This window comes from Neocloeon triangulifer, unplaced genomic scaffold (assembly GCF_031216515.1).
Source record: "Neocloeon triangulifer isolate White Clay Creek 2 clone unplaced genomic scaffold, ASM3121651v1 ptg000013l, whole genome shotgun sequence".
NCBI classification, from domain to species: Eukaryota; Metazoa; Arthropoda; class Insecta; order Ephemeroptera; family Baetidae; genus Neocloeon; species Neocloeon triangulifer.
Window position 1 is genome coordinate 6,512,036 of NW_026775555.1, and position 17,331 is coordinate 6,529,366.

At 39.7% G+C, this 17,331-nt stretch overlaps 5 protein-coding genes across 7 annotated transcripts; 3 read left to right on the forward strand and 2 right to left on the reverse strand.

Moving 5' to 3' along the window:
* The first annotated feature begins 1,105 nt into the window (after positions 1–1,105).
* On the forward strand, positions 1,106–5,158 carry LOC132198750 (ubiquilin-1). Of its 2 annotated transcripts, XM_059622955.1 has the most exons (8): positions 1,106–1,232; positions 1,764–1,956; positions 2,413–2,793; positions 3,179–3,289; positions 3,445–3,782; positions 3,847–4,239; positions 4,293–4,410; positions 4,466–5,158. In XM_059622955.1, exons 1-8 carry the CDS (start codon positions 1,131–1,133, stop codon positions 4,540–4,542), a joined length of 1,713 nt encoding a protein of 570 aa, XP_059478938.1. In that variant the 5' UTR covers positions 1,106–1,130; the 3' UTR covers positions 4,543–5,158. The 2 variants fall into 2 exon arrangements, with proteins under 2 accessions (XP_059478938.1, XP_059478939.1); XM_059622956.1 differs by lacking the exon at positions 3,179–3,289.
* A 69-nt stretch (positions 5,159–5,227) lies between these two features.
* LOC132198749 (uncharacterized) lies at positions 5,228–8,506 on the reverse strand. Its single transcript, XM_059622954.1, has 7 exons — positions 8,347–8,506; positions 7,752–7,880; positions 7,539–7,697; positions 7,152–7,481; positions 6,958–7,095; positions 6,822–6,906; positions 5,228–6,761 (listed from the first exon to the last, which is right to left on the reverse strand). Exons 2-7 carry the CDS (start codon positions 7,849–7,851, stop codon positions 5,816–5,818), a joined length of 1,758 nt encoding a protein of 585 aa, XP_059478937.1. The 5' UTR covers positions 7,852–7,880; positions 8,347–8,506; the 3' UTR covers positions 5,228–5,815.
* Positions 8,507–8,878: 372 nt separating this feature from the next.
* Positions 8,879–13,231, forward strand: LOC132198972 (YLP motif-containing protein 1). The gene is made up of 12 exons (XM_059623327.1): positions 8,879–9,002; positions 9,161–9,434; positions 9,496–9,677; positions 9,803–9,880; positions 9,943–10,518; positions 11,152–11,281; positions 11,438–11,541; positions 11,696–11,812; positions 12,075–12,454; positions 12,510–12,670; positions 12,722–12,851; positions 12,910–13,231. Exons 2-12 carry the CDS (start codon positions 9,169–9,171, stop codon positions 12,934–12,936), a joined length of 2,151 nt encoding a protein of 716 aa, XP_059479310.1. The 5' UTR covers positions 8,879–9,002; positions 9,161–9,168; the 3' UTR covers positions 12,937–13,231.
* A 142-nt stretch (positions 13,232–13,373) lies between these two features.
* Positions 13,374–15,739, reverse strand: LOC132198973 (probable isocitrate dehydrogenase [NAD] subunit alpha, mitochondrial). Its single transcript, XM_059623328.1, has 6 exons — positions 15,587–15,739; positions 15,191–15,316; positions 14,942–15,114; positions 14,616–14,879; positions 14,317–14,566; positions 13,374–14,042 (listed from the first exon to the last, which is right to left on the reverse strand). The coding sequence occupies exons 1-6, from the start codon at positions 15,611–15,613 to the stop codon at positions 13,812–13,814; spliced, it is 1,071 nt and encodes a 356-aa protein (XP_059479311.1). The 5' UTR covers positions 15,614–15,739; the 3' UTR covers positions 13,374–13,811.
* Positions 15,678–17,322, forward strand: LOC132198974 (biogenesis of lysosome-related organelles complex 1 subunit 2). 2 transcript variants are annotated; one of them, XM_059623330.1, is made up of 4 exons: positions 15,678–15,881; positions 16,493–16,623; positions 16,782–16,893; positions 16,963–17,122. In XM_059623330.1, exons 1-4 carry the CDS (start codon positions 15,833–15,835, stop codon positions 17,022–17,024), a joined length of 354 nt encoding a protein of 117 aa, XP_059479313.1. In that variant the 5' UTR covers positions 15,678–15,832; the 3' UTR covers positions 17,025–17,122. The 2 variants fall into 2 exon arrangements, with proteins under 2 accessions (XP_059479313.1, XP_059479312.1); XM_059623329.1 differs by having other exon boundaries at positions 15,682–15,881; positions 16,982–17,322.
* The last annotated feature ends 9 nt before the right edge of the window (positions 17,323–17,331 follow it).

The following is a 17,331-nucleotide window of genomic DNA, read 5'->3' on the forward strand; positions in this document are numbered from 1 at the left end:
TATTCATATCTTTCGGAAAATAATTTATATCTTCGTCAATATTTATTCTAGGTCCAATATGTATCATATGATCCACGATCCAAGTGCAATTTTTTCCAATTTATTTAAGATCATTATTATTTTTACAATTTCTTGCATGGAGAGTAAGATAAATTTTGTGCTTTTCCTTATTTTTATATATTGCAATCCTCTTACAACTGAAGGGTCCAGGGAGACCTGCAACGAGTTGAGAATTTAGAGTGATCAGCAAAAAAAAGAGCTTGATTGGTGATCCTCTCTCTAGTCTGTGTCCAAAAAGGTTGTGCTCCACCGGACCACCATCTCATTATGCTTCCCAGTCACGTGCAGAGTGGTATAAAGAGGACAAACAGAAAGTAGAATTTGGCGGTGGAGAATTTTGCGGAATTTCGTATGTATGAGAATTAAACTCTTAAAAATTATAAATAATAAAATATAAATGGAAAAATCTTACATTTTTTCAATTGTTTTGACGTAAATTCACTTAAATAAAAACCAGCTTTGATATAAATTAGCTCGATAATATCAACTGATAATATCAACCACAACCAATTTGTCTCTTCCACAGCTGCCATTACCCGGGTCCCGGATCCCGGATATGCGTATAGTATCCAGATAAATTTATGCTCTTTATCTGAATAATATTCGGGTAAAATTATCCGTTGGTAAATTAAATTCCTGCCACATATGAACAGAAGTATTTGATCCGAAAAATTGCTAAAAATAATTAAGATTTTTTATTGAGTAACAAATGTATAAATTCGCCAGCCAGAAGAATGTTCGGATCGCGTTTTATGGTAGGGCGTAGGACGAACGCATAACAGAAAATAAAATGCATAAAATGTTTATTATATTCTCTCTATTCTGAAAAGAAACTACATACAACTAGAGAATGTACAGAATGCACCATAATGATCGTCGCATGAACGCAAAAGTCCCATGACGCGACTGAAATTCGCGGTTTCCTCGACAAAAAGTAGCCTCGCTTGGTTACTTGCGGCCGCAGCGCCATAGTTGCGCAGAAGCAAATTCCGCTTTCTGCGCATTAAAATTGCAGCTCTTTGTGACGAATCGAGACGCAGTTGATTCTACGAGTCATCCAGCTGGTGAAAATGGCGGAAGGACAAGACGGATCCAAGAAAATCACGCTAAATGTCAAAACTACCAAGGAAAAACACACGGTTGAGGTCGAAGAAACAGCCTCCGTCAAAGACGTAAGTTTTCTGCAGCGGTAGAGACGGTCGGCCGGCGAATTTGTTGGCCCGGCGGCCAAACACGGGCGTCGACACACGCCCCGTGCTCGGTGCGCCGAATTGTTTTGCCATCAATATTCCGGCTTCTAACCACGATTTCACAATTAATTCTCGAAATTTCGGTATTGCGTTCTTAAAATCCTACTAAAATTTGTAAAACTTTCTCTGATTTTACTTTCAAATTGGTCATTCGGTTGAAAAACTGGAAATTCTTCCTGACTCATTGTCAGTTTTAAATTGCCCATTGCTAATTAAAAACAATTTATGCGTGAACGACGTAAAATTATTACCATTTTCTTATTATGGATGCGTAATTTTCAATTTCATTTCATTTAAATTTTTTATTGATGAAACTAAGAAAATAATCTTGAAACCGGTTTTGCTGAGACTTCTTTTGAGATTGAGATTCGCTTTTCTTGCTTGATACATATTATGACATAACAACACAAACAACCGCAAGTTTCATGTTTCACAATATTGTCTCTTTTGCAGTTCAAGGAAGAGCTGGCGAAGAAATTCAATGCTCCACCCGAGCAGCTCTGTCTAATCTTTGCTGGCAAGATCATGAAGGATCACGACACGATGCAGACCCACAACCTCAAGGATGGACTGACTATTCACTTGGTGGTCAAGTCTCCACCCACCAATCAGTCATCGTCGACATCCTCGGCACCAAGGCCACCAGGTTAAGATCACACATACCTTGCTAATTTTATTTGTTTCGAATAATTAAACAGCGTAAATTGATATTCTGCTAAAAGGAAAAAGTCATCAAAACAATTTTCTTACCCAGCAGTAATTTCATAATAATTTGCTTCAGCTTTCTATTTCTGGAGTGACACTTAAATTAAATATTGCAGCTTTCTAATTAATAATTACAATGATTTGATGATTTCTAAGTGTAAAAAAGTAGAAATAAACAGCATTTTTTTTGTAGAGAATAATAGAAGTTAAAAAAATTTCATCGGGAGAATTTCAAGCCCAAATTTAAAAAAAAAGTAAATTTACATTCCTTGCCCTTTATTCAATAATTTCATAATGAGATTTTTTTCCACTAACAACAAAATAGAAATCGAAATTTTATTGAAACTTAACCTTCGCTCAATGACCATATGATTTAATTTTTAAAATTGACTTTCAGCTGACATCAGTGCTACTCCATTTGGTCTCGGCGGTATGGGTGGCTTGGGAGGCCTCGAAGGTTTGGGGCTCGGCTCGCAGAACTTTGTCGAGCTGCAGCAGCGGATGCAGCAGGAGCTGCTGTCCAACCCGGACGCTCTGCGCCGTCTGTACGACAACCCCCTTGTGCAGCGACTGATGAACGACCCTGAGAACATGCGCAACCTTATCACGTCAAACCCGCAGATGCAGGAGCTGATGGAGCGCAACCCGGAAATCACACACATGCTGAACAACCCGGACCTGTTGAGGCAAACCATGGAGTTAGCCCGTAACCCTTCCATGCTGCATGAGCTGATGCGCAGTCATGACCGCGCCATGTCTAACCTCGAGTCCATTCCAGGTATGCAAAAGCCTCTTTTTTTGCTTCTTAAGTGGACTAGAACAGTTTGAATTATTTTATTAGTTCATTATATTTGTTGGTAAATTTGTTGCCTACGAAAGATTTTTAATTTTTTTAATATTATTTTTGGTAGTAAATTGTAATTTATTTGCATCAACTTACAAATTTGTTTCTATTAAATCTTTGTTTATAAATTTATTTTAACCTTGTTCATGTTAATAAGCGCCTCAAACAATCTAGTCACTCAAGCTTCTTTAATTTTGTTCAAACTGTTTAAATCCGCTTTAAAATCATTGGATCTCTAAATAAATTATTTTATTTTTAAGTTATACTTCTAAATTGTTAATCAAGGGCAGCAAATTAAAAATTGGATTCTTTATGATAGGTGGTTACAATGCCCTTCAAAGAATGTACAGAGAAATCCAAGAACCCATGTTGAACGCCGCTAGTGAGAGTTTTGGTCGCAATCCCTTTTCTGCAACAGGCGGCAACACTGGTGAGCAAATTGCCAAAATTAGTGAATTTAGACCTTCTTGGATAAATTTCTAAAAGTCTGAAAGTTGCTCCATGCAAATCAAATCAAAATTTATGCTTATTATTTTGAACAATGTTCAAGAAAAGAAGATATTTTGACTTCTATTTTGACCTAAGGTGCTGCGATCAACAATCCTCAGCAAGGCCAGCTCAACAGGGACCCTCTTCCGAATCCGTGGTCCCCAAATTCTGGAACTCCCGGAGAGAACCCTGCATCAGCTGGCACTGGAGGCCCGAGGCCAGCAGGTGGCCGCTCGATCCCTGGACTGGGCATGATGAACTCGCCAGCTATGCAGAGCATGATGCAGCAGATGATGGAGAACCCTCAGTTAATGCAGAACATGCTGAACGCGCCCTACACCCAGTCGGTGATGAATTCGATGATGTCGAACCCCGAGCTGGCTAATCAGTTGATGGCTAATGCTGGTTTTCTCGGAGATAATCCAGCCATGCAGGTAATTTTTAAATAAATTGCTGATTTTCTCCATTTGAATTTTCAAACCAATTATTATTTATCAGGAACAAATGCGGGCCATGATGCCGAACCTGCTGCAACAGATGCAGAACCCCGAGATGCAGTCGTTGATGACGAACCCTCAAGCGCTGAACGCCATCATGCAGATTCAGCAGGGCATGGAAAACTTGCGGGCAGCTGCCCCGAGCTTTGCCACTGGCCTTGGTCTCCCTTCGATGGACAACCCGCTGCTGGCCGGTTTGGGTGGCCTCGGAGGTGTGGCCTCGCCAGCCACGGCAAACATCCCTTCTAACCCCACAAGTCCTGCTGCCGCAACGACCACCCCTGCAAGCACCGACGCACCCAACACAACCTCCAGCTCCACCGCACCCTCTGCCACCCCTGGCATGCCTAGTTTAGCCAACAGCGACGTTTTCTCCCAGTTCATGGCTCAGATGGTAAACTATCTTTTTCCAGCATATATTTTGTTAAAAGAGCCTTAACTTCGTAGATATCCACAATGTCCACAAGAGACCCGACAAGCAATGCTCCTCCTGAGGAAAGGTACCGAGCTCAATTAGAACAGCTTACTTCCATGGGATTTGTTAACAGAGAGGCTAATTTGCAAGGTATAATTTTTTTATTAAATTATTGTCAAAATAATAATTATTCTTTTGTTTTCAGCTCTTATTGCTACTTTTGGAGACATCAACGCAGCCGTGGAAAGGTTGCTGCAAAATAGGCAGCCTTCACAAAGCTAACGACGTGGCTTTCTCATTTCTGTACAATAATGTTTGTTGTAAAATATGAGCGATTGTAATACACGAGAACACACACATATATTGATGCCTAATGTTATGATTTCATTTATATAATTACAAAGTTATTGGTCGAGTTTGTGTTTCCAGTTTTTATCCATTGTGTCTTCGGTGGCTCCCAGGGAAAATTTGTCCTTTGCTTTCTCTTGCAAAGTGCAACTTTTTGCTCCGAGGAGAGACGAACGGTGTGACACTAGTGCTCCAATCACCAGTTTTTGGTGCCAGTACACTTAAAAATATATCTTTAATGCTATTGTAATGCATTTTCATCCATTTCCAGTTTGCATGTCTTGCAGATAATTAAAATCAATGTTGTAAGCAGAGTTTATTTGCACTTGCAAACACAAAAGCTTCTCGATTCTCATTTCATCTTGTGTAGCTAAATTCTACCTACCGATGAGCAAATCAGAATCACACCACCATTTAGAATGTGTATTGAGAATTATTATTACTACAAACACTTAAATAGGCCTGTCTGTTATAAGCTGGCGGGAGATACTCCTAATTCCCTGACTGCTGTTTTTATTCATCTTCAATAAAGAAATTGAGACATACATTAAAAAAATTTATGCAATTTTCATTAGATTTATTTCCTTCCTATTATCATTGGTTAAACTAATTGAAAATCATAAAACTAGTGTTGTAGAGTGATTTATTTTTTATTGGTTTTGCCAATTATTACATTTTTTGCTATAGGGTCTTCTGGAATGTTAAGTTTTTGCCGTTAGTTGGTTGTGAGGACATGTTAATCAATTGTTAGCAGGGTGTGTGCCTGTTAAGATTTAATTAGTAGGTGTCAGGCCCTATCTATTTACAACATTGATTCTTCAAATTCCAATAATTAGCCACTCAATTTGAGATCAACTAATTCCTAGACAGTTTTCTACACTTAGGAATGCCAATTAATAATTAGTTACATCATATGTTTCCAATTAATTTACATCATAATTTCAAATATTGTTTAAGGTACGCGTACTCTTGACCAGCAATGTAATTTATTACTTGTTACATTTTTTGTAAGGAGTAAAAGCTCAAATCCCAACACAGAAAATGCTGCAATACAGTAGCCAGTAAAAATAATTTCCATTCTCTGCCGAGCTGCAATCGATTTGTCAAAATTATTTGCATTTCAAGTTTAAAAAGAGCTGGTGGATTAAAAAATAGTCTGTAAGTTGTTTTAAAGCTACACAAACAACCAAGCTGAAATTTTCAAAATTTAGTGTCCCCGGCTGTGGTACCACTTTCTCTCATTGTCATAGTAGTTTCTCTTCTGCTGCCTGGCATCCACCCTCTTGGCATACCAGTCGGAAACCTCTCTCTGGCGACCTTTTTCACGAAACTGAGCTCTCTTGAACTGCCAGTCATTCTGTGGCCTGTATTGGTCTTGGTACCTCTTGTTGCCGTACGAGCATTTGCCCTTGTAACAAGCCTTATTGTTTTCGTACTTATTCTCTTGAGGGTAGAATCTGTCCTTGTTCTCAGGTTGCTTTGGCTTGTAGAATTTGGTATCATTTTTCTTGTATTCCGAGTAGCAGTCCTGAGTGTTTCCCTTGTTCAATTTGCCCTTGATGTGACACCAGCCATTCACCACACTGGACTTCAATTTATTCAGACTTTTCCAGACATCTCCATCAGGCCTCCCCCTGGTCATCTTTTCCGTGGTGTGCTTCACATTTTGGACCATTTTCGAGATTGACTTTTTCACATTGTCCACCATGTAGGTGCTCTGTTGGGCCGTGTTCTGACTCAAGGTCTTGACACTTTGTTGCAAATCAGAAATGGTGGCCGTCAGCACACCGAGACCTGTAGAAACTCCATTCGGAATGTGGCGGTTCTTGACCAGATTCGATCCATAGTTGGCCACTCGCTGCATCACATTTTGGAGTTCTGCTTCCACACGGTTGTAGAAAGAATCAGGCTTGGTTGATCTGGGCTTTCTCGGCTCGTCTGCTGTTTTGGCGAAACGGGTCTGGAAGTTTTCCAGCTGCTCATCAGTGTACTGAGAACCAGCTTGAAATTCCTGTTTTGCGGCAGGTACCGTTTTTTTAGTCTCCACCTCCACCTTTGGTTCTTCCGCAGTCTGCACCAAAGTCTCGATATTATTTGTGTTTTCCTCAGCAATCACTGCAGGCTCAATTTCAACGACCTCTTCGGCAGGGGGCCTAATCACACAATTAGATACAATTTATTTAATACTCGCAAAGTTTCTAAATTTAACTGACCATTCAACATTCTCTTCGTTTTTAATCAGCACAGGCTCCATCACCATTTGTCCGTTGGACCAGTTCCGTCTTTTGCCATTTAGAGCTGTCAAAATCAATTTATTAGGAGTCAAACTAACGAGGTGAGACAACTCACAGTTTTGCAGCTGCTTGAGTTGCATTTTAAGTAGATCATTTTCATGACTCAGACTGTTGAGCAAGGTCCAAGTTTCAGTACTCAAAGGCGCTTCGCTCACCTCACCAAACTTGGGGATGTAGCATTCTTCGTGCATGCCTGAATAAAAAACTTTTTATAGAGTTTTTGCTTTAAAAAAAAATTGTATAGCCTACCAAGGAAATGACCAACCCCGAGGCCGAACACGGAGGCAAGCACGATAATCAGGATGGCGTTCAGAGTAAGGTTGACCTTAGGATTGGGGTGATGAACATACTGCCGTTCACCCTTCTGGCCAAGATCAAGAGGTATGTCCTGGTTGGAGAGATCAGACAGGTCACTTGTGCTCTTCAGGGATACCGAGCCCGGAGAGATGCGACCGCCTTCTGTGACAACGGCAGCCGATTGAGGAACGTCAGTATTGGCCAAGACCTCTGGTTCTAAATCTTCCACTTCATCATCGCTCTCTGTGATGATCGACACACCGTCGTCACTTTCCAAAGGGGCTGACATTTTTATGAGAGAATGTTTAGAATTATAGAGAAAAATTACAAGAAATTCACCTTCAATTGAGTTGTTATCCTCTGTGATGGAATTATTGTCCTGATCTTCCTTCAGAGAGTCGCAGTTTTCCTCAGGCTCGAGTGACTCTTCCTTTTCAGGGCGAGGGGCATCAGTGTCTGCAACCTCTGGCTCCTCATTGTCAGCCTCGTCATCGGCCACTAAAATAGAATAGTTTGCGTCATCTAGCAACATCAGCATAAAAATTATCTTACGCAAGGAAGCATCAATGGCCTCGTCAGTATCCACAATTGTCCAGTTGTCCAGCAACTCGCTGTCACTGCTGTCCCCACCCTCATGGATTTTAGGATCCATCTTTGATTGATGGACCCAGTCGTCACGACCTAAAAAATGACACAGATTACATTTAAATAAAATTGCAATTAAAACCTTAAGTTAATAATGATCCAGTTTAGGATTGTGAATTGATTTACAGATGCGGCAAAAGCGTGCATCAGACAAGACTGACGAGAGCGGATTGTAAAATTATAAAGGTGACGAGTGCTCTCTTATCAATGTAACACACAATAATTGCATATAACACGCTTTTGAATGCTGATAAAAAAGCAGGCAAAAATTGCAAGACAATCAGAAATTACAACTTATTTAAGTTAAAATTACAATATTAAAATAAAGTAAGCTTGATTCCAAACGAATACTGAGCGTCAAATCGTCTAAAAACGGGAAACGCGTGAGAGTTGCTTTTGATGCTGTGCCAAAATTTCTGATGCGCAGAACCATAACAACAAATTTCAGCAGAGGAAAAGCAAATTTTCCCGAATGGCAGCGTAAATCTTGTGCGTATCTCACCCGCGCAGTTGTTCTCCTGTATAAAAGTGAGTTGTTGTTCGTCTATTGGCAAATTTTAGCCGCGTTGTGGCTGAATAATCGGTCTAGAATTTCGTATTTCGCGTGATGGTTTTAATTTAGAACAGCCTCCTGCCTCAATCTACCTGGGATCAGAATACTGAGATTTTAGCTTTTAGCAGGACACGATAGCTTTGTCATTAGCAAGAATTTCCGTGGCGCGAATTTTCAAGTTTTCATGTTATTTCGCTGAAAAGTAAAACCAACATGGCAAGTATAGCGCATCCTTTAAATACTTTTTAACTTGTTAAATTTCATTTGGAGATTTTTAAAGGAGTATTACTATTTGCCGAGGTACTTGAATATCTTTGCAGTATTTTACTGAAATTCACATATCAGATTAATTTTTTGGTAATTTAATCAATTTAATCAATCCAATCAATAATTATTTACAATTTATTGAACATAATTGAATTAAATAAATGTATTCTCATGTATGAAAATGGTTTCCTTTGCTTACTCCCCTTTTTATTGACTATTTTTGTGTCGTCCTCTGCCGTGTTTACCTGTTTACCATTTTGAAAATGATTTTGGATAAATTCATTTTAGCGATGATCTTGCAGCTCTAAAGAATTTCTTTTAATTCCATTTCTAGAAAAGTAAGTTCAGAGAAACAAACGCTCTGGAAAATTTTTATTCTGTCCACACAAGATCCAAAACGTAACACATTTTTTCCTGAAAAACCTTGAATTTAATGACCGCCTTGTGTTGCTTTGAATTGAAATTGTATTTTTATGTAACTTTAATATACTTCTAGATAGAAAAATGAGCAAGAACAAGCAGAATCAGCGAAAAGGGTCGGATCCCTTTTCGCAGAGAACGACGAGGAACGAGAGATTTGCCCAGATGTCGAAGCAAGAGGAGCTCATTCAACAAAAGAAAAAAGAGTTGTTGGCCAAACTTTCGAGCCAGAAGACACCCACCACTTCTACCCCTGTGGCCTCGTCAGCTCCTGCTGCGACTCCAGAAACCTCCGTAGTTCAACCGAAGCCTCTTCTACGAACTGGTGGACTTGGGAAAAGGCCTAATTGGTATTTGATTCATGATCATTCATGTTTGTAAAAAAATTTCAAACCTTTTATCTGTATACAGGTGGAAAAGTAAAACAACATCAACAAACTCAGCAACAGCCGTCACTGGATCCTCAAATCCCACAACAGTGACCCAGCAGGCTCCTCTAAATCAGCAGAAATCTGCGTCACCATCTGGCAATAATAGCCTTGTGTTTAAAAATGATGGCAGTTTCATTGATCAGTTCAAACAAATATCAGATGGTAAGAAATTGTTTTGAGGCTGTTCAATTAGAAAAAATCGCCTATTTATTTTTAATTAAAAAATAATACATTTTTCTGGATTGTGAAAGACCAACTTATCTATTAATTAAAATATTGTTCAACAGTTAAACCTAAAGAAGAACCCAAGGAGTACAGAATGTATGATAATAACTATCAAAGCCAATCATCATATAATGACAGAGGTCAATAACCAGACACTTAAAATCCTGCATCGTTCCATTTTCAATTTTATTCAAAATTTTAGGTTACACATCAGGTCACAACCCTCAATTTTCCTCAAACGCGCCTATGAATAGGCCACCCTCGCCGTACTCACCTTCGAGAACTTCTCCAGACAGCAGCCCGCCCCACAGGCCTCAATACTCAGCGCCACCGCCTCCGACGCCTGTGATGATGCAAATTCCTCCCCCAAACATTCTCCACCAAAACCCGCCCCCATTTCCGCCTCCGATGACCTCAGCCCCGCCACCCATGATGAGCACATCACTCGGAGTGCCGCCCCCAACTGTGATGGTCAGGACGTCGGTACCGCCTCTGCCTGTCAACATTCAGCAGCCGCCTCCGCCGCTGATGAACTACCCTCCCCCGCAGCCGCCTCCAAGCATGAGCCAGCCGCCGCCCCCAATCATCGCCATCCCAAATCTGAGTGCGCCACCCCCAAATATGGCACCGCAGTACCCTCCGCCTCTGATGACCCAGCAGAGTCAGCAGATGACCGTGACCACTGTCACCGTGTCCGTCTCCTCAGGCATACCGATCCTGACCCAGCAGCCGATGGTCGCCTTTGCCGAGGCAGCGCCTGAAAATATCAGGCCTCAAGGTGAGCAGCTGTTGAATGCATTTGCAATTTCTCCTTATTTTTCAGCAGTGGCGAGTATCCTCAGTTTGAAAAGTATTTTCTCATTCCATTTGTTTATTTTCTTGCTTCTTGTCTATTTCGATAAAGAAATTTGATTCGGCGACCATGATTCGTACCAAGCGCCTTCCAATTCATCAGTTTGAAAGAAAGATGGAAATTTCAAGTACCCAGAAGTGTCACCGATAGATTATCCAAAAATTATAGCCATGTTCCATGATCTTTTTTTACTACCTTAATTAAAAAAAAAAAATAGTATCATGTATTGAAAAAAGAATCTAATTATTCAAATTTGAACTTTCTTTCATAAAACAATGCTAAACTTTGTTTCATTATTGTGGAGTTTATTTTATTTTTATGAAATTATTCTAATTAAATACATTTTTTTGTCATTCTGTATTAACAATAGAACAAAAGTTGAGTGAACATTGGCATTATTTAAGAAATTTTATGGGGGGCATTTCTGGGCTACTGAATTACGATTTGATTTGTAAATTATTTAGCGCACTGTAAAAATGCACAAAACCCCAATGAATATGGCTGCTCAGAATCAAATTTGCTGACCCGATTCGCCAATTACTGACTGGAGTTTCCCAGTTTCTCCCGCAGGAGACGTGACAGCTCTTTTGACCCCAGCAAGTAGGCAACTGGCTGAAATGGTGGCCGAAGGTGGTGACGAGATCGAGGAAATGGCTCGCGAACGCAACAGGGACGACCTGGCCATGTGGTTAGTCCGTCCGACACTTGACACCGATCGGACCAACCGGCATTTCTCTTGTGCACTTTGAATGATCGATCATCAATAATCTAAAACCAAAATAACAATTATCTATTACTAGCTGTATGGAATCGCTTCTCACACAGTTCCTTGTTTTTGCTATAGGTTCTTGTACCAGCCAGAAGGGGAAGCGTACAAGCAGTACAGACAACTGGTCAACAACCTTCGAGCTGCCAAGACAATCAAAATCGAGCAACAGCTTGTGCAGGGTGAGTATTTTTTTTTCATTACAAAAATTTTAAATTCAGTCCCTATTTGATTACAAAATAATTTAAAATGATAAACAGAAAGTTATAAAAAATTAACCTTTTCTATTTATGTCAGGGTTTAAAAAAAAAATAAGTTTGAATTTTTGTATTTCAGTGAAAACTGAGATGGACAGCAAAGCATCTAGGAAAAGGAAGAGCCGGTGGGCGCCTGAAGATGACAAGGTCAACGTTGCTGCGCCGGGCATATTGCCTGTTGGAAATGTTCCGATGGGTATTGTCTAATGTTTATTTTCCTATAAACCAAAATTCTTTTTCTTTCATTAGGTCGATTTTGAGGGAATTTGTTTTGTGAATTTCTACTAGACAAAAATAAAAATTGAAAATATAAATAATATATGATATGTTATGTTATCAAGTTACTGAAAACCATCCTTTAATTTTTCTAGAAATAAATGCTGCAAAATAAATTTTCGTTTTTTTTTTTTTTTTATCAACGATTACTCGTTTAATCTTGACGGATATTCTCACTTCAGGTCGAGGTCCACCCCCGTTGCTTTCAAAAGTCACAAGAACCGATCAGAAATTGCTAGCGTACGCGAAGAGCGCGTACGGCACTGTCCACCTCAGCGAAGAGGATTGGAAGAAGTGCGAGGACCATTACAAGGTGCATCTGCTGTATAACGACATGATGCGAAAAAAGGAGCAGTTGGCAAAATTGGAGAGGGCAGGCAAACACAAGTATGAGTACGACAGTGACGAGGATGTCGATGGCGGCACTTGGGAGCACAAAGTGCGAGCTGCTGAAATGGAGGCCACAAACAGATGGGCCGACGAGTTGAACAAACAAGCCGAGGGCAAGCACCACATTGGCGACTTCTTGCCACCTGCAGAGCTTGAGAAGTTCATGCAAAAGGTTGTTTTGTAAATCTTCCTTTTCTTTATCGAAATCAATTTTTTTGCGCCTTCAGTATTCGGCTGCTAAGGAGGGCAAGGATCTGGACATCTCGGATTACAAAGAGTTTAAGCTGAAAGAAGACAACATTGGCTTCAAGATGCTACAGAAACTAGGATGGTCTGAGGGACAGGGTCTTGGTTCAGAAGGACAGGGCATTGTGGATCCTGTCAATAAGTATGGTACCAGTTTCTTCAATAAAAGTAAAGCTAACTTTAATGTTTTCAGGGGAAATGTTCGAGCTGAAAATCATGGCCTAGGAGTGCAACGACCTGACAATGTATCGTCCGAGGACGATGAGTATGATGCGTACAGAAAAAGGATGATGTTGGCCTACAGGTTCAGGCCTAACCCTTTGGTATGTTAGTTTGATCTCGTTTCGATTTGACCAGAAATTGAATTATTTTCTTTTTCAGAACAACCCGCGACGATCGTATTATTAAATAGTTGGATGTAATGAAAATCTGCGCTAAATGTAACCGGTAGTGCTTTTGTTTTAGAAGAGCATTTATGCAATGTTACCCATTAATAGCGTGATTTGAGGCATCAAGACTTGTAAAAACTCTGCCTGAACTGGGCATTTGAAAAGGCAGCAACCTTTTTGATCATGGCGCCGAATATAAATTTTGAACCCAGTTCGGGCTCAAAACAAAACTGTAAACAAACTGAATTAATGCAGGCAGACTTGCTCACTGCAATTTTTGTTTCAGAATTCCTTAAAAATTAAAAAAAGAATATACTGCATTGTAAGTTTTTTACTTTCCAAGCTACCCTTTAACTAGTCAAAATTGTCAAACAATGTTGCAGAAAATGTTGATTTGACCTGTAATTTAATTCATTCAAAATTATTTTGAGGTGGTTCACAAAATATACAGCGGTGTTAACTCTTTTGTAACGTTTATTGTTTAACATGACAACAGCCCAAATGCTCATTAAGTCTGACTAGGTCTGTTAACAAATTACCTCCTTCATCAACAAGTAAAAAGGTCATCAAAGTTATGCACAAATTGTGAAAATATCACATAGGCAAGAAATAAAATTTTGGCGTTGATGGTACACTGAGATTGCAAGTTTGAAAATAATACTTAATGAAAGCTTTGTTTCATTCAATAAATAAGTTAACATTCATTAATTTGTAGCTGTCCTGCATATTGCAACATGTGTGTAAATCTGTCTGTCTTTAACAATATTTGTCTGAACTCAAGGAGGAAATGAATTGAGACCTGCCTCCTGCTTCTTCGCCTGCTTAACCTACATTTTGATCAGGGCAGATTTTTTCATACTAAGTAATTCAATGGGAAAACAGCGGCTCTTAAATTCAACCAGCAATCTTGCGGCAAATCTCGTTGGTGAATTCAGAGCACTTTGCAGAGCCGCCCAGGTCACCCGTCCTGAACTTGCTCTCCTTGATTGTTTCGAAACAAGCCTTCTGGATTTTCTCGGCGTGGGTTGGCAGATTCATGTGCTGCAGCATCATGCAGGCGGACAAAAGAAGGGCAGTCGGGTTAGCCAAGTCCTTGCCGGCGATATCAGGTGCGGTACCGTGAACCTGAAATAATCAAATTACTTTTTATTAAAATGTTATAAAATTTAGCAGAAGAAAAATAAAAATGAAGTCCCAATTTAAATTAAATCCAATTCAAAAGAAGATTTCATCTAAAAAAAATCATTTTTTATTTAATATAATTTCAAATCTTTAATAAATTGTTAACCAAACCAAAAGTAATTCGAATGAAATAAGAATTTAAAAACCATGGAATTTTCAAATTTATATTTCGACCACAAACAATAAAAATTATTATCTTGTAAGATTTTATCCTTACAGATTCAAAGAGAGCTCCGTTCAGGCCGATGTTGCCACTAGGAGTCAGTCCAAGACCTCCAACCAGGCCAGCGCACATGTCTGACAAAATGTCTCCGTACAGGTTGGGCATCACAAGAACGTCATATTGTCTGGGGTCCTGCACCATGCTCAGGCACACGGTGTCCAGGTACTTCTCCTCAAACTTGACGTCGGGGTACTTTTCAGCCACCTCACGGCAGCAGTGCAGGAAAAGGCCGTCGGACATGCGCCTAATATAAATTAAACATCTTTTTTCCAACAAAATAAAATTTGCTTTACATGATGTTGGCTTTGTGAACGGCAGTGACTTTGGATCTGTTGTTTTCCTTGGTGTACTGGAAGGCGAATTCAGCCACTCTGCGTGAGGCCTCTTCGGTGATGAGCTTGATGCTCTGCACAACTCCGTCGACGATTTCGTGCTCAATACCAGAGTATTCACCCTCAGTGTTTTCTCGAATCGTGATGACGTCGACATCGTCGTACAGGGTTTTGTAACCCTCCAAGGAACGGCAGGGCCTCACATTTGCGTACAAGTTGAACTCTCTGGGGAAAAAATTTGGTTTAATTTGATCTCTAAGTATCCGAAATAAAAAAAACTCTCTTACTTCCTGAGTGCCAAGTTAAGAGAACGATGACCCTTGCCAATAGGAGTCATCAAAGGACCCTTCAGTCCAACCTTGTGTTTGTTCACAGAGTCGATGGCAGCCTGAGGAATGCCGAACATGCCGTCAGGACCACGGACAGGTGTCACGTCGACTGGCTCCCATTGAATGGGCACCTAAAAATATTATTATATAATTTTTCAACAAAAAATTTATCTAAATTTGATATAAATAGAATTGAAGATTTCCAACCTCCGCTGCGGCGAAAATTTTTTGCACAGCTGCAGAAATCTCTGGCCCGATGCCGTCGCCGGGAATCAGGGTCACAGTTCGCACCTCGCTGCTGTAGCGACGGGCCATCGGCACAGCCGACGAGAACTGAAAGATACAAGAAGGTGTCATAAATTTTGAAGCAAAACACACACCTTCATCGATTCAGAGATAAGGAGAATTTTACAAAAAAATAATGTTCTAGATTGCAAAATTTTGTTTTTTGATTCGGACGGAAAAGGTGAATGAAACGCAAGTGGGGCGGGTTCCGACTGAGGCGATTTGATCAAAAACTTATTCTTTTACTAACAATTTCAATCAAGGCAAAAATTAGCATGCGAGTTTTGCGAATTCGCGGAAATTAACGACGAAACTTACGGCCTTCCGAACCAGTTGTGCAGCCATTTTTTGACGAAGAGGGCAACTGAAGTTCACGACCGGTCACCGAAGGCGCTGCTATCGTCCTTCCTTCAGCGCGCAGGGGTGTGAAAAGGGGGCGTGGTCGCGCCCTTTGTGATGATCCCGTGGACTATTGATTTCACTTTCTTTTCCACTCTGCCAGCTTTCCCGTTTTCCCACTTTTCCTTCGACACTCGCTCAGGAAGGTCGACTTGAAGAAGTGATATGGCCGACGAAATGGAAAACGAGGGCGTCACAGACTCGCCCAAGAAGGGTAACAAGTAGAGGAAACTCGCAGTTTTGTTATTCGTTCACTTTTTCATTCATACTTTTCGTTAATATTAATTTTCCCTTTTTCGTTTTATTGCATGAGAAACTTTTTTCAATGTCAAATATATTCAAGGCTTTTTTCTAGGTACATATGTAATCATCGTAAACTGACATTTTTAGGTCTTGCCTTACACTTATTTTAACAGGTTCTATTTATATTTGTCATTTTTAAGAAATTTAACCTCTTTTAACTTTATATACTTTTTGCTGAACGCTACGTACTCTAGTACGCGTGTGCAGAAAGTAAGTCAAGGGTGCCTGTCCTGGGAGTGACCCGATAACCTAAATGGTCGAACAGATCCACTTCATCCCTTTAGCCTTATGTTTGCCCTGGTTTACATCCGCATCATACAGTCGTTTTCAGAAAATACAAATATGTATGTACTTAAACGAATTTTATAGATTAAAAATTTTTTAATCTTGATAATTATTCTTTAAATTAAATTTAAAATATTAAAACTGTCAGATGAATTTTAATTTTTTTACTGTAATTCTGATATATTTTAACAGTTTTCATTTTGAAATAAATTAATGGAAATCCTGTTTTATTTCCAGGACCAACTTTGTCCACCAGCACGAGCAGCTTTGAAGCCTTAGACCCTCACGACCCCAATTTAAGTCGCCTGGCGAACACCATGTTCCAAAAGACAGGAGACTACTTGTACGGCGAATTAACTGCCACCCAAGTAATAAAAAAATTAAAATTAAATTAGATCAAGCAGTCATTTTTTTTTTTAAATTCGTATTTTATCAGTTTAAATAGCAAACTAGGAAGACTGTTTCCTCACTCTATTTTATTTTTTTTTATTTCTGGCTCTTAATAATAGAAATTTTAAATTGCTAGGAAGATTACAAGTTGCTGGAGAACATGAACACAGTCACTGCCAAAAAGTACTCGGATATGCGGCAAATCGCCAGCAACGTCTCCAAGAGTCTGTTTGAGCTCAATGAGAAATGTAAGTCATCATTTTCTTTTGACCTGAGACAATAGGGAACTGCTGGTATCTTTTTGGTGTGATTGACAGTCTCTAAATGCGTCCACAGACAAAAGCCTGCAGCCGTACCTGGAGCAGATCGATCAGATTGACGACAGCGTCGCTAAACTCGAACAAGCCGCGTACAAGTTGGATGCCTACTCAAAACGGCTGGAGGGAAAGTTCAAGCATTTGGAAAAGAAATAGTCAAGAGAAGCAGCTCTTTTAATGTCTCTGAAAATTCCATTTTAACCGTTAAGTTTGTGCAAATGTGATATGAGTGATTGTAAATTCGCTGCATGGGATTTGTTTTTTATTTATCTCTCCAGATTTTGCATTTTAACACTCGAATATTTATAAAGCTGTTATGTATCTCCAAGAATAAAATAAAAAGCTGGCTTAAAATCAGAATGGATTGAA

Excerpts from the sequence above, each read along its gene's own strand:
- LOC132198750 (XM_059622955.1), top strand. The coding sequence starts at position 1,131 with ATGGCGGAAGGACAAGACGGATCCAAGAAAATCACGCTAAATGTCAAA. Across the intron at positions 1,957-2,412 it reads CTCGGCACCAAGGCCACCAG|CTGACATCAGTGCTACTCCA; the intron begins GTTAAGATCACA and ends ATTGACTTTCAG. Across the intron at positions 4,240-4,292 it reads CCCAGTTCATGGCTCAGATG|ATATCCACAATGTCCACAAG; the intron begins GTAAACTATCTT and ends TTAACTTCGTAG.
- LOC132198749 (XM_059622954.1), bottom strand. The coding sequence starts at position 7,851 with ATGGATCCTAAAATCCATGAGGGTGGGGACAGCAGTGACAGCGAGTTG. Across the intron at positions 6,907-6,957 it reads ACTCAAGCAGCTGCAAAACT|CTCTAAATGGCAAAAGACGG; the intron begins GTGAGTTGTCTC and ends TGATTTTGACAG. Across the intron at positions 6,762-6,821 it reads AACGAAGAGAATGTTGAATG|GCCCCCTGCCGAAGAGGTCG; the intron begins GTCAGTTAAATT and ends TTGTGTGATTAG.
- LOC132198972 (XM_059623327.1), top strand. The coding sequence starts at position 9,169 with ATGAGCAAGAACAAGCAGAATCAGCGAAAAGGGTCGGATCCCTTTTCG. Across the intron at positions 9,435-9,495 it reads CTTGGGAAAAGGCCTAATTG|GTGGAAAAGTAAAACAACAT; the intron begins GTATTTGATTCA and ends ATCTGTATACAG. Across the intron at positions 9,881-9,942 it reads ATCATCATATAATGACAGAG|GTTACACATCAGGTCACAAC; the intron begins GTCAATAACCAG and ends TCAAAATTTTAG.
- LOC132198973 (XM_059623328.1), bottom strand. The coding sequence starts at position 15,613 with ATGGCTGCACAACTGGTTCGGAAGGCC. Across the intron at positions 14,880-14,941 it reads CTTAACTTGGCACTCAGGAA|AGAGTTCAACTTGTACGCAA; the intron begins GTAAGAGAGTTT and ends TTTTTTCCCCAG. Across the intron at positions 14,567-14,615 it reads GTTCACAAAGCCAACATCAT|GCGCATGTCCGACGGCCTTT; the intron begins GTAAAGCAAATT and ends AATTTATATTAG.
- LOC132198974 (XM_059623329.1), top strand. The coding sequence starts at position 15,833 with ATGGCCGACGAAATGGAAAACGAGGGCGTCACAGACTCGCCCAAGAAG. Across the intron at positions 15,882-16,492 it reads CACAGACTCGCCCAAGAAGG|GACCAACTTTGTCCACCAGC; the intron begins GTAACAAGTAGA and ends TTTTATTTCCAG. Across the intron at positions 16,624-16,781 it reads GCGAATTAACTGCCACCCAA|GAAGATTACAAGTTGCTGGA; the intron begins GTAATAAAAAAA and ends TTAAATTGCTAG.